Consider the following 13,815-nt stretch of genomic DNA (forward strand, 5'->3'; position numbering starts at 1 on the left):
CCGGGGGGTGAATGCTTCCAAGCTGCTGCGCCCCGACGCTACAACTCCCCAACGCGCGCAAAGCCCCCTCGCATTCCGAGGTGGGAGCCCCAGCCGCTTCATCTCCCCGCCCAAACCTTCCCCACCATAAATCGACCCGCCTCCCGGAAGAACCAGCACGCTCCTCCTCACCTCCCTGCCACCCCGCCCTAGCTCCAGACATGCCGAGCTCAAAGAAGAACAAAGCTTCAGACTCGTCCAAGAATCTCCAGATGGTGATCAGCGACGGCAAGGGCGAGGCCGCGGCCAGCGCCGTGACCGGGAGCGCAATCGCCGCGTCGTACAACGACCAGATACGGCCGCTTCTCGACGCTGTGGACCGCCTGCGCCACCTCAAGGTGACGCAGGAGGGCATCCAGCTCCCGACGATCGTGGTTGTCGGCGACCAGTCCAGCGGCAAGTCGAGCGTCCTTGAGTCCCTGGCCGGCATCAGCCTCCCTCGCGGCCAGGGCATCTGCACCCGCGTGCCGCTCGTCATGCGGCTCCAGGACGACCCCTCCGCCGACTCGCCGGTGCTGCAGCTTGAGCACATCAACGGCCGCGTGGTGACCACCACGGAGGCCAATGTCGCGGACGCCATCAACACCGCCACCGCGGAGATAGCCGGGTCGGGCAAGGGGATCTCCGACGCGCCCATCACCCTCGTCGTGCGCAAGCGGGGCGTGCCCGACCTCACCCTCGTCGACCTCCCCGGCATCACGCGCGTGCCGGTCAAAGGGCAGCCCGACGACATCTACGACCAGATCGCCAAGATCATCAAGGACTACATCTCGCCGAAAGAGAGCATTATCTTGAACGTGCTCTCTGCCACGGTCGACTTCCCGACGTGCGAGTCCATCCGCATGTCGCAGCAGGTGGACCGCACTGGTGAGCGCACGCTTGCAGTGGTCACCAAGGTGGACAAGTCCCCCGAGGGCCTGCTCGAGAAGGTCACCATGGACGACGTCAACATTGGCCTCGGGTACGTCTGTGTCCGCAACCGCATCGGGGACGAGACCTATGACCAGGCTCGTGTAGAGGAGGAGAAGCTGTTCAAGTACCACCATCTGCTGTCCAAGATCGAGAAGTCCATGGTGGGCATTCCTGTGCTTGCGCAGCGACTCATGCAGATTCAGGCGACCATCATCGCCAAGTGCCTCCCGGGCATCGTCAAGCAGATCAACGACCGCCTTAGCCGGAGCAGCACCGAGCTCAACCAGATGCCGCCTGATCTTGTTAGCGTCGCTGACGCGGTGAGAGAGTTTATTCGTATTGTCAAGCAGGTGTGCTCTTCCCTGGAGAAGATACTGGTGAGGGGCGAGTTCGATGAGTTCCCTGATGACTGCCATTTCCACGGCACGGCCCGTATCGCGGAGATGCTCAATGCATACGCAAAGAAGCTGCCTGTAGAAGTCCCAGGGCGTGGCGGCCTGTTCCTGATGGAGGAGGTGAGAGTTCTGGAGGAGACCAAGGGCGTCAACCTCCCCAACTTCCTGCCAAGATCGGCGTTCCAGGTCCTGCGCAAGAAGAAGGTGGAGACCGTCATGCAGATACCGCACTCTTAGACTATGTATAGCTTCTGTACCTATGTATGTATATGGTACATATTGTAACATAACCATTATATATAATGAGATAAGCCACCCCTAGAGGGTTGTACTGGTTTCCCAAAACTTATTGTCTTACATGGTATCACGCTAGGTTACGATCGCTTCCGCTTCTAAACCCTAATACCCGCACCGCCGCCGCAGCCGCCGCCGCCTTCACCGCCGCTGCCGCGCCACCGATCGCGCCGCCGCCATGTCGAGCGCCGCCACCACCGGTTTCACTGCTGCGGGCTTCCTCCCGGCCTCTCTTGCGGCTCTGCTCAACCTCCCGCTCGATGTCGTCTCTGTTCCGGCTCCGACCGGGACAAGGAGCATCGGCTCCGTCTTCTCCACGCCGCCGGCGCCCTCGCTTGGGCGTGACCTCGTGGTCCACACCGCGGCACCGCCGTCCGCTGCGGACTCCGCAGGCGTCGTCCCGCCGCTCCTGCCGCAAGCGGATCACACTGCCCCGCTGGCGGGGTTGGCGGCGTCCGCCCCGGCCGCGGGCCTTGCGGCGTCCGCACCGGCCGCGGGCCTTGCGGCGTCCGCACCGGCCGCGAGCTTTGCGGCGCCCGCCCTGGCTGCGGTCCCGCCTCCTCCCGCATCGGCTTCGGTGCCTCCGGCTGCCTCCATGGTGTTTGCACCCCAGGCAGCCTCCTCGATGGGATTGTCTTCGCCGCCGCCGTTTCACTTCGGCCATCTCATCACCATCAAGCTCTCCGCCGACAACTACATCTTCTGGCGTGCGCAGGTTCTCCCGCTCTTGGGGAGTCACTACCTGCTAGGCTACGTCGACGGATCGCTTCCCTGCCCACCCGCGCTGGTAGACAGCGTGCACGGTCCGGTCTACAATCCGGCCCATCGCGTCTGGACGGGGCAGGACCAGGCGAACCTCTCCTCCATCCAGGGGTCGCTCTCGCCGGCAGTTGCCGGCCTTGTTGTCTTCGCGAAGACGTCTCATGAGGCCTGGACCATCCTTGAGCGCACCTTTGCAGCGCAGTCCCAGGCTCGTGTCTCTGCACTCCGTCGTCAGCTTAGAGAGTGTCAGAAGCTTGACTCCACTGCCACTGAGTTCTACAACAAGGTCAAGGGCCTCGCCGACACATTGGCCTCCATTGGACAGCCCCTCACCGACTCCGAGTTCAACTCGTTTATTGTCAATGGTCTTGATGAGGAGTATGATGCCTTAGTCGAGATCATCAACGAGCGGGGCAACTCGACACCCATGCTGGCACACGAGGTTTTCTCTCGGCTCCTTCTCACTGAGCAACGGGTCGAGACTCGCCGCACCAGGGGCACTGGCTCCCTCTCGGCCAACGCCGCCACCAAGGGTGGCCGCTCTTCTTCATCACCCCGGTCTCCCTTGGGGCTGCCACCGTCGCCCGCCTCGGCCCCCCCACCTACTGCGACCTTACCGGGGGCTGGCGGTCCACGTGTGTGTCAGCTTTGTGGCCGTGATGGGCACTGGGCCTCCAAGTGTCATAAGCGCTTCCAGCGAAGCTTCCTTGGTCTTGGCAATGACGGCAAAGATACACGCAACAATGCCCGTCAGGTCGCCATGGCTAATCGTCCCGCGCCGCAGAAGCAACAGGGACACACTCAGTCCTACTCCATCGATCCACACTGGTACATGGACTCTGGGGCGACAGAGCATCTAACCAGCGAGATGGGGAAGCTTCACACTCGTGAACCCTATCATGGCTCCGACAAGATCCACACCGCCAATGGAGCAGGTATGCACATCTCTCATATTGGTCAAGCATCTCTTCTCACTAGACATGCCAATAGGAGTCTTCAGCTTCGCAATGTTCTTCGAGTTCCATCTGTGACCCGTAATCTTCTTTCAGTTCCTAAACTCACACGTGATAATAATGTGCTTTGTGAATTTCACCCTTTTGATCTTTTTATTAAGGATCGGGGCACGAGGGACATTCTTCTTAGTGGGCGGTTGTGCCAGGGCCTCTACCGTCTGGAGCATCCTGGTGTCGCTCATGTTTTTAGTGGAGTTCGGGTCTCTCCGTCACAGTGGCATGCTCGTCTTGGTCACCCGGCCACACCTATTGTCCGTCATATTTTGCGTCGTCATGAGCTTCCTAGTTTGTCTAGTCATAAAGATGTAGCAGTGTGTGATGCTTGTCAGCAGAGGAAGAGTCATCAACTTCCTTTTTCGGAGTCCAGTCGTGAGGTGAAACATCCTTTAGAACTTGTGTTTTCAGATGTATGGGGTCCTGCTCAGACTTCTGTCAGTGGTCATAATTACTATATCAGTTTCGTTGATGCTTATAGTCGCTTTACCTGGCTTTACCTTATTAAACGCAAATCTGATGTGTTTGATATTTTTGTTCAGTTTCAAAAACATGTTGAACGTCTTCTCAAGCACAAAATTGTTCATGTCCAGTCAGACTGGGGGGGCGAGTATCGCAACCTCAACTCTTTCTTTCAGTCGCTTGGGATAGCTCATCGTTTAGCATGTCCACATACACATCAGCAGAATGGTTCAGTCGAACGTAAGCATCGTCATATTGTTGAAGCTGGTCTTACTCTTTTGGCCCATGCATCTGTTCCGTTTCGGTTTTGGAGTGATGCTTTCATCACTGCATGCTTTCTCATCAACCGTACTCCTACTCGTGTTTTAAACATGAAGACTCCCATTGAGGTTCTCCTTAATGAACAACCTAATTATACCTTTCTCAAGGTATTTGGGTGTGCTTGCTGGCCGCATCTTCGTCCATATAACAAGCGCAAGCTTGAGTTTCATTCTAAGAAGTGTGTTTTTCTTGGCTATAGCTCTCTTCATAAAGGTTACAAATGTCTTCATGTTCCCACTAATCGTGTCTATATATCTCGGGACGTCGTGTTTGATGAGCATGTTTTTCCCTTTGCCAACCTTCCTGTGTCCACTGTCGAACCACCATCCCTGCATTCATCCTCTGTTGCTTCTGACCAATTTGATGATGTTGCATACTCTCCTTTGCTGTTACCTAACCATGGTGCAGGAACCGGACGTGGAGCTCGTTTGGAGCTGTTGGAGGATTCACCATCATCATCGTCGTCTTCTGGTGGGCACGTCGATCGCCCTATGTTGCATGGCATCGATTCGCGTGCCCATGCATGGTCACCCGACGAGCCCGTCGCGCCGAGCATCTCCACTGCTCGGTCCGTTTCGCCAGCGGCCGCCGAGTCGCCCGCGGCTCGGCCCGTCACGCCGTCTTCGCCTGCGGCTCGGCCCGTCACGCCATCTTCGCCCGCGGCTCGGGTCCTCACGTCGCCTTCATCAGCGGATCGGCCCGCGACACCGGCCGCGCCACGGCCCACTATGCCGAGCTCGCCATCGGCCCGGTCTGTGATGCCGGAGTCGCCAGCTGCTTCGTCTGCTCTGCCGGTTTCGCCGGTGGGTCGGCCTTCTTCGCCAACCGAGTCCGAGGCTACCGTGACTGGCTCCTCGTCACCGGCTGACTCGTCAACGTCGCCGTCCTCCAGCCCGTTGCAGGCTGCTCCGTCGACCTTGGTGGTTCCTGTGTCCCGACCACATACACGCAGTCGCAGTGGCATTTTCAAACCTAAGGAACGTAAGGATGGTACGGTTGCTTGGTTGGCTGCTTGTTTGGCTGCTGCTGTTGCGGATCCATCTTCTGAGCCTCGCTCATATCAGGCTGCCCTGCGCATTCCACATTGGCGAGAGGCTATGGAGCAGGAGTTTCATGCTCTTCTTCGTAACAAGACATGGACTCTCGTTCCTCCACCACCACGGGTAAATGTTATTGACTCAAAATGGGTATTCAAAGTGAAGAAGCATTCGGATGGATCTATTGAGCGTTACAAAGTGCGACTTGTTGCTCGCGGTTTTCGGCAGCGTCATGGTCTTGACTATGAGGACACCTTCAGTCCTTCGTCAAGCCTACCACTATTCGGCTTCTTCTCTCCATTGCTGTTTCTCGTGGTTGGTCACTTCGTCAACTTGATGTGCAGAATGCTTTTCTACATGGATTTTTGGAGGAAGAGGTTTATATGAAACAGCCGCCTGGTTTCTCTGATCCTGATCATCCTGACTATATCTGTCGTCTTTCCAAAGCACTATATGGTTTGAAGCAAGCTCCTCGTGCCTGGCATGCCCGCCTTGCCTCTGCCCTTCGTGCTCATGGGTTTGTGCCGTCTACTGCTGACACTTCGTTATTTCTTCTACAGAAGCCAGAAGTCACTATGTATCTTTTGGTATATGTCGATGATATTATCCTTGTCAGCTCTTCTCAGTATGCTGCTGATGCTCTTGTCTGCTCTCTTGGTGCTGATTTTGCGGTCAAAGATCTTGGGAAGCTTCACTACTTTCTTGGAGTTGAGGTCACTTCTCGTGCTACTGGTCTTGTCCTTACGCAGAAGAAGTACTCCTTGGAGTTGTTATAGAGAGCTGGCATGCTGAAGTGCAAACCGACCACCACACCCATGTCGTCTACCGACAAGATAACAGCTGTTGATGGTGAGCTTTTGTCTCCTGCGGATGCCACAGAGTACAGGAGCATTGTTGGTGGACTTCAGTACTTGACGATCACGAGACCAGATATCTCTTATGCTGTTAACAGGGTTTGTCAGTATCTTCAGGCTCCCAGAGATACTCATTGGGCTGCTGTTAAACGCATTCTTCGTTATGTTCAGTTCACCCTGACATTTGGTATGCATATTCGGCCAACTTCCTCTCGGGTCCTTTCGGCCTTCTCTGATGCAGATTGGGCTGGTAGCCCAGATGACAGGCGATCCACGGGGGGTTATGCAGTATTCTTTGGCTCTAATTTGATCGCCTGGAGTGCTCGGAAACAGGCTACTGTGTCACGTAGCAGTACTGAAGCTGAGTACAAGGCTGTGGCTAATGCTACTGCAGAGATTATTTGGGTGCAGTCTTTGCTTCAGGAGTTGGGTTTGTCTCAACCACAGCCTCCTATTCTTTGGTGTGATAACATCGGTGCTACATACCTTTCTGCAAATCCAGTATTTCATGCCCGAATGAAACACATTGAAGTTGACTATCACTTTGTACGGGAACGTGTATCACAGAAGCAACTCCAGATCAAGTTTATCTCATCTAAGGATCAACTTGCAGACATCTTCACTAAGCCTTTACCGCTGCCACAGTTTGAGGCTTGTAGGCGCAATCTTACCCTTCTCAGTTCTTTAGAAAGTGGCTAAGATTGAGGGAGGGTGTTAGACTATGTATAGCTTCTGTACCTATGTATGTATATGGTACATATTATAACACAACCATTATATATAATGAGATAAGCCACCCCTAGAGGGTTGTGCTGGTTCCCCAAAACTTATTGTCTTACACGCACGATCTTGTCAATGAGGTGTGGGAGTATGTGGAGGACTTGGTGTCAAAGGTAGTTCTGCAGCATGCCGACAACTTCCCTCAGGTGCAGTCATCCTGCCGCCGTGCAGTCCAGATGCTGATGGAGAAGGCGCGTGCGCGATCCGCGCAGCACATTGAGGAGCTGATGGAGATGGAGCTGGTAGCTGATTTCACGGCTAATCCTGAATACATGAAGACTTGGTACGAGATCATGGAAAGTCATGAGAAGTTTATGGACGCTGTGGTGGACACCTCCAAGTCCACCCTTCTTAACCTGGTAGGCTTTGGAGAAGTGGACGTGTCGCATCTGAGGGTGAATTCTGAGTTGGCAGGGCAGGCGTTTGACCTGAGCGCGCGCGTGACCGCCTACTGGAAGATCATCGTGCTCCGGCTCATCGACGGCCTGGCGCTGCACGTCCTTCGTGGCGTCAAGCGGCTCGTGGAGAGTGAGCTCGAGAGGGAACTGTCTGACGAGCTTTTGGGTAACAAGCTGGCAGGGGTGGAGCGGATGCTCATGCCGTCGCCTGGCAGTGGCACCAAGCGTGAGCGCCTCAAGAAGAGCATCGTGCTGCTTCGGCAGTCCAAGGAGGTCGTGGCCAACATCATGGACAGGATCAGTGCGTCGGGTGAAATCTAGGTAGTTGGGCATCAGTGTGTGTGATGTCCCTAGGACTTGTCTTCTGGATGGTGCGATTCGGTGAACTATGCTATGCTTCATGTTCAGTTATGTTATGAGCCATGCTATGGCTGTATGCTCAGTTATGTTATGCATTTTCTTTAGTATTTCTGGTGATGACTGATGCAGTGTCAATTATGCTGTGGTTCTATGTTAGCAAGTGATGTTCTGTTATGTTATGATCATTATTAATTCCTCACAAACTTGCTATGTTCAGTTATGGATCATACTGTCATGTGCATCATGTTTTCTAAGTTATTCAATCTGTAATTACCTAGCATCCACAGTTTTTATAGTAGGTCATGCAATATTATTTTATTTATCTGTTTTATCCTATATGATCTTCAAGGCAAACGAGGTAGCTTAGTTCGCAATTTTTAAGCATATCGTACTTGAACCATTTTCATACTAGTTTGACAGGGCACCAAGATACCAAGAAACAACTGTTGGGATTTCATGGTTTTATATGTAGAGTCTGAACCTAGCATATGCATAAAACGAGTTTCTTCTCCAGCATACATATTCTAATTTCTTGAATGTAAAGGGTACAACACGAGAAAGTACCCAACCACAGTTCACTTCAGAAATGTACAGTTCTGGGTTCTACGCTAACCTACAGGGAGCATTGTACAGTAGGCAGCAACACTTAATAGTAATAGTGGCATCCATGTTAATGGAGGAGACAAGGCAACTGGTGTTGACCCATAGGCTGACATTAACATTGAAGAAAGCTGCACAAAGAGAAAACTCTTATGTTAACACTAAAATGTGAAAAATCTACACTAGAAAGCTGGGCTAATAGAAATACAAACCTTCAAATGTATCATGGCCGTGATCAAACACGCGAGTAGAATTATCCTCCTTGTCCAGCCACCAAAAAATTTGATCAACACAAACTTTATCTTGTTCTTGCAAGATAGGTTCATTAAAGCTCCTGGAGCTGGAGAACCTGGCAGAAAGCGTGCTGCCTCAGCGGTTGTATCTGCTGTGTTAGCTCTGTCTTCTGCTCTTCTATGGTACTGCAAATAAGCCGCGGCCCTTTCTGCAAACAAGCCATATGCAAGGACTACTACAGGGACAACCACCAGGTATAGGAAAGGCAGGGTGATCACCATCACATCTGGGCTGCTCAGCTTGTAGTTTGCCATACCAAAAGAAGGTACGCTCCATCCAGATATGTACATTTGAGCAATTTCTCCATTTTCAGATGTTGCATGACCCCAAAACCACGGCATCTGGGTGATCCAAAGAACATACAGGGACAAAGAAAACCAGAACGGTTTGCTGTTTGCACCCTCCATTAAAAACAAGACCAACCAAAACCAAGCCTTTCGCTGCTGGACAGGGGATGTTAGAACTGACAAGGCCCACCTTTGATATGATGACTTTTTCTTTAAAAAATGGTACAGGATTTGGGGAATGAGCAACAACAGAATGGTGAAGGCCAAATTACTCCAGAGAAGAACTCTATAAGCGTCTTCCCATTCAATTTCAAATATCAAACGGTTGAGCCATGGGCGGTGTAGAATCGCTATCTTGCCCTCAACTGAAAATGGTCTTCGCTCACTTACAGTCTTCTTACCATTAGAATCTAGCACAAACACTTGCAACCAGTAGCGAGTAGGAGACGGACTTCTGTAATTTTTAGCATTCCACATGGCATGGAAGAAAGGTTTGTGACCAGAAGAGTTGGCAACAAGTTGCAGAGGCATCTCCTCAACTATCTTGAACTCATTATGAGAATCAAAAACTCTTGCACTCACATTGACAATAAGTTCTTCAGAGAAAACAAGAGCGTTTATATCATTTCTAGGTGGCCCCTTGTTTGATTCCAATATATTCATATTTCTTGAATCTGTTGGATAGGTGATCAAGATAGAAGTTTGGAATGGCTGTTTTAACGTATGGTCAATGAAAGAGACTGCGCCTCCGTCTATTGCTAAAATCCTCATCAATCTGGACTCTTTCCAGTCTCCAAGTTCCCATTCCCAAAAGCTTGAAGAGCGCTCTTTTGTTCTCATTTGATGATGCCTCCAAAGCTGATTACTAACTTTCGCATGCAGATGGCCACATAGGTATGCTGAAATTGAATGCCTTGCAAACACACTTTCGTAACGCTGTCCTACTTCAGACGAAGTAGTAAACGACATAGGGAAATGTCCAAATACAACTTTTGTAATCGGAACATTAGAATGATTGGTCCAGTACTGTAATTCTGAGTTAACTGCTTCTATCCTCTTATCAGTTGGGTGTCCAAATAAATTAGAAGGAAACCGAATGCCAACACTCATTGTATCATCTATGCCCAGGAATAGATAATTTCTATCTCCCTATAATACCTTTTAGGACAAAATATCAGTTCCGGAATTGCAAGTACGATTAACATACATATATGTAATCATGAGAATGTATCATGCACAATTAGATCCATATAAACTCAATTCAAACTAGGAGTCGAAAATTCTACCAAATGCTTCTCTCTGGTATTGTTGTGATCCGATTAGACTTAAATATATGCCAGGTGGTTGAAAGAAACTAAAAGGTGCAGATACCATGGAACACTTGGTTCTTCACAATAAAAATGACTGCTTGAGAAGAATAAGAGTTGGTTTTGTTATTTAACTATATAGTATACTCATGTAGGCAGATGAACATATTTTGCAGTGCTGCACACTAATGCATTTCCTGTGTCAGCAATGTGGCAATAGTTTATGTCTGTACCACAAAGGTTCCAGCGGCATTAGTATATTACTCCTCAAGTCCAATTGTACTTGTATATGCATGTCATATTTTATAACTTATTATTGATGTCTCAACCTACACTCAGTTCACAAAAGATTGATATTATCATATTGATATTCGAACATTAGTTTCTTATTGTACCAGTTGACAAGGAAATTTGTTCAAGACAATGTGCTCTCTCATATGCATAATCATTTATCGCAATCAATTGCACTGTAAAATTAGTAGATAATAATGTTAACATGGAAATTCTGCCAGCAATTCTGTTAAAGGTTACACCTCGAAAAGCCAGGGGAAACATATCACAGCATTATTAGTTAAAACACAGCCATCTTGAAAAAGTTGAACATGCTTCACAAGGAGAGCTGACAAAGCAACGAACCGTACCTGGAGGATTATGCTATTAATGGTGCTTAATTGGCCAAGCTGTGAGTTAACACTGTAAGTTGAAAAGAAGTCCAACTCGCTTCCTCTATAGGGAACTCCATATGTATCATGATTGCCTCTAATATCAAATATCCTCCTCTTATCAATACCGCCTTTTGCAACAATTGCATCAATAGTTTTCTTGTATGTAATCCATTCATCTGCATCCTGTCTGGATGTAGTTCTTTTACTATTTTTTGCATCTAACAAGATGGAAGTTATAATACAATCAGTGAAGTGTTCAAAGAATTACAGGAACGACAGCATATACGTTCTTATACCATCTGTTTATAATTATTTTCATATATCAGAGGAGTTCTCTTTACCATATACTGTAGAATATATGTAACCAAGTATGGATATGCTGGTCTGAAAATTTCTCTCTTATAACCAGAAGCAAAGAATGAAAAGATGAGATCATCCAAGAAAACCGTTCCAGTAGGCCAACAATTCGATTCAGTTCAACTTTTAAATTTTCCAGCTACCACCAATTCTGAGTTTTATTAACCAATTTATCTCTTTCTACTGTATCAAGGCCGCTTTGTTCTATGCTGCTATTGGGGAGTGAAGAATTAAAGGTCGACGAACTAATTCTAAACTAGACTCTCCAGACAGTCAGTCAAGATGAAACAAACCATCCAGTCTGAACATCAGTAGCACCTAACATCTCTGGAGTTGTTCCAAATTTTACATCGTCGCACAGTATGTTACATCACGAATGATAAGTTCCAATTCAGGGTGTTCAAATATATTTGACTCGGTTTTTAACAAGTTTGTATGCTTCATAATCATTTATCCTCATAAACTAGACTCGGAGTGCCAAATATCATTGCATGACCGTAGGAAATTCGTGTGAAATTAGGAAATAGCGCATCAAACGAACTATTGGGGCACCAATTGCGAAAGCTGTAACGCTGTGTCCCGCGGATTCAAGATTCATGGAGATAGGCGGAGAGGGCGCACCGGTGATGTCGCCGGAGACCAGGAGGAGGTGGGGGCGGATGGTGCGAAGGGCGGTGCCGAGGAGGCTCGCTAGGTCGGCAGCGCGGTCCGGGTGGTAGGCGCTGATGTGGAGGTCGCTGACCTGCACCACCCACGCTACGTCGCCGTCCATGGGGAAGGCCGACCTCGCCACCGCCCCGTCGTCGTCGGCCGCCGTCCATGGGGCGGAAAGCGGCAGGATGAGGAGGAGGAGAAGGAGGGGAAGTATGAGAGGAGAGGCCATCGCTGGGAAGCTCTTGCCGCCGGTGGAAGATCCGGCTGGGATCGTGCGTACGATGCCGTGATACTTCAGAAGAAAAAAAAACGATGCCGTGATACTGTTGCGTGTTAGTTGGGGCGAAGAGGTTGGCGTTCAGCGAGGCAGGGACTCCAGTTTTTTTTTTTTAATTTGGCAGGGACACTAGGTTTTTTTTAGGGCGAAGACTAAGGCTGCAAGAAAAGCTCGAGGCTCGTGAGCTGCTCGAGATCGACTCGTTTTTTGACTCGACTCGAGATCGACTTAAAAAGAAATGAGCTGAGTTTGAACATTTTATGTAGATTGATCGAGAAACGAGCCGATCTTGACCCAATATTGGCTCGCTCAATTTTAGCTGGATAGCTCGACAGAATATCATTATGTTACATGATCATGCTGTTGGGAACATTGCAGAAAACAAAAATTTTCCTACGGTTTCACCAAGATCCATCTATAAGTTCATCTAGCAACGAGTGATTAGATGCATCTACGTACCTTGTAGATCGCGAGCGGAAGCGTTCAAAGAACGGGGATGATGTAGTCGAACACGACGTGATTCAAATCACCGATGATCTTAGCACCGAACGGACGGTGCCTCCGCGTTCAACACACATACGGAACAGCCACGTCTCCTCCTTCTTGATCCAGCAAGGGGGGAGGAGAGGTTGAGGGAGATGGCACCAGCAGCAGCACGACGGCGTGGTGTTGATGGAGCTGCAGTACTCCGGCAGGGCTACGCCAAGCACTATGAAGGAGGAGGAGGTGTTAGAGAGGGAGAAGGAGGCAACCAAAGGCCAAGGTGTTCAGGTATGAAGTCCCTCCTCTCCCCCACTATATATAGGAGGGCCAAGGGGGGGTGGCCGGCCCTAGGAGATCCAATCTCCTAGGGGGGCGGCGGCCAAGGGGGGTTTCCCTCCCCCCCAAGGCACCTAGGAGGTGCCTTCCCCTCCTAGGACTCTTCCTCCCTCAAACCCTAGGCGCATGGGCCTATGTGGGGCTGGTGCCCTTGGCCCATGTAGGCCAAGGCGCACCCCCTACAGCCCATGTGGCCCCCCGGGACAGGTGGACCCACCCGGTGGACCCCCCGGACCCTTCCGGTGGTCCCGGTACAATACCGATAACCCTGAAACTTGTCCCGATGCCCGAAACAGGACTTCCCATATATAAATCTTTACCTCCGGACCATTCCGGAACTCCTCGTGACGTCCGGGATCTCATCCGAGACTTCGAACAACATTCGGGTTACTGCATATACATATCCCTACAACCCTAGCGTCACTGAACCTTAAGTGTGTAGACCCTACGGGTTCGGGAGACATGTAGACATGACCGAGATTGCTCTCCGGTCAATAACCAACAGCGGGATCTGGATACCCATGTTGGCTCCCACATGCTCCACGATGATCTCATCGAATGAACCACGATGTCGAGGATTTAATCAACCCCGTATGCAATTCCCTTTGTCAATCGATATGTTACTTGCCCGAGATCCGATCGGAGGTATCCCAATACCTCGTTCAATCTCGTTACCGGCAAGTCACTTTACTCGTACCGTAATGCATGATCCCGTGACCAGACACTTGGTCACTTTGAGCTCATTATGATGATGCATTACCGAGTGGGCCCAGTGATATCTCTCCGTCATACGGAGTGACAAATCCCAGTCTCGATCCGCATAAAACAATAGATACTTTCGGAGATACCTGTAGTGCACCTTTATAGTCACCCAGTTACGTTGTGACATTTGATACACCCAAAGCACTCCTACGGTATCCAGGAGTTACACGCT

General features: G+C 50.2%; 2 protein-coding genes across 2 annotated transcripts; one reads left to right on the top strand and one right to left on the bottom strand.

The window, feature by feature from the left end:
* The first annotated feature begins 200 nt into the window (after positions 1-200).
* Positions 201-7,582, top strand: LOC119283431 (dynamin-related protein 4C-like). Its single transcript, XM_037562984.1, has 2 exons — positions 201-1,572; positions 6,924-7,582. The coding sequence occupies exons 1-2, from the start codon at positions 201-203 to the stop codon at positions 7,580-7,582; spliced, it is 2,031 nt and encodes a 676-aa protein (XP_037418881.1).
* Positions 7,583-8,010: 428 nt separating this feature from the next.
* On the bottom strand, positions 8,011-12,111 carry LOC119285174 (putative metallophosphoesterase At3g03305). The gene is made up of 4 exons (XM_037564405.1): positions 11,753-12,111; positions 10,751-10,992; positions 8,434-9,951; positions 8,011-8,352 (listed from the first exon to the last, which is right to left on the bottom strand). Exons 1-4 carry the CDS (start codon positions 12,012-12,014, stop codon positions 8,230-8,232), a joined length of 2,145 nt encoding a protein of 714 aa, XP_037420302.1. The 5' UTR covers positions 12,015-12,111; the 3' UTR covers positions 8,011-8,229.
* Between the last annotated feature and the right edge of the window lie 1,704 nt (positions 12,112-13,815).

Source organism: Triticum dicoccoides, chromosome 4A, assembly GCF_002162155.2.
Source record: "Triticum dicoccoides isolate Atlit2015 ecotype Zavitan chromosome 4A, WEW_v2.0, whole genome shotgun sequence".
NCBI lineage: Eukaryota > Viridiplantae > Streptophyta > Magnoliopsida > Poales > Poaceae > Triticum > Triticum dicoccoides.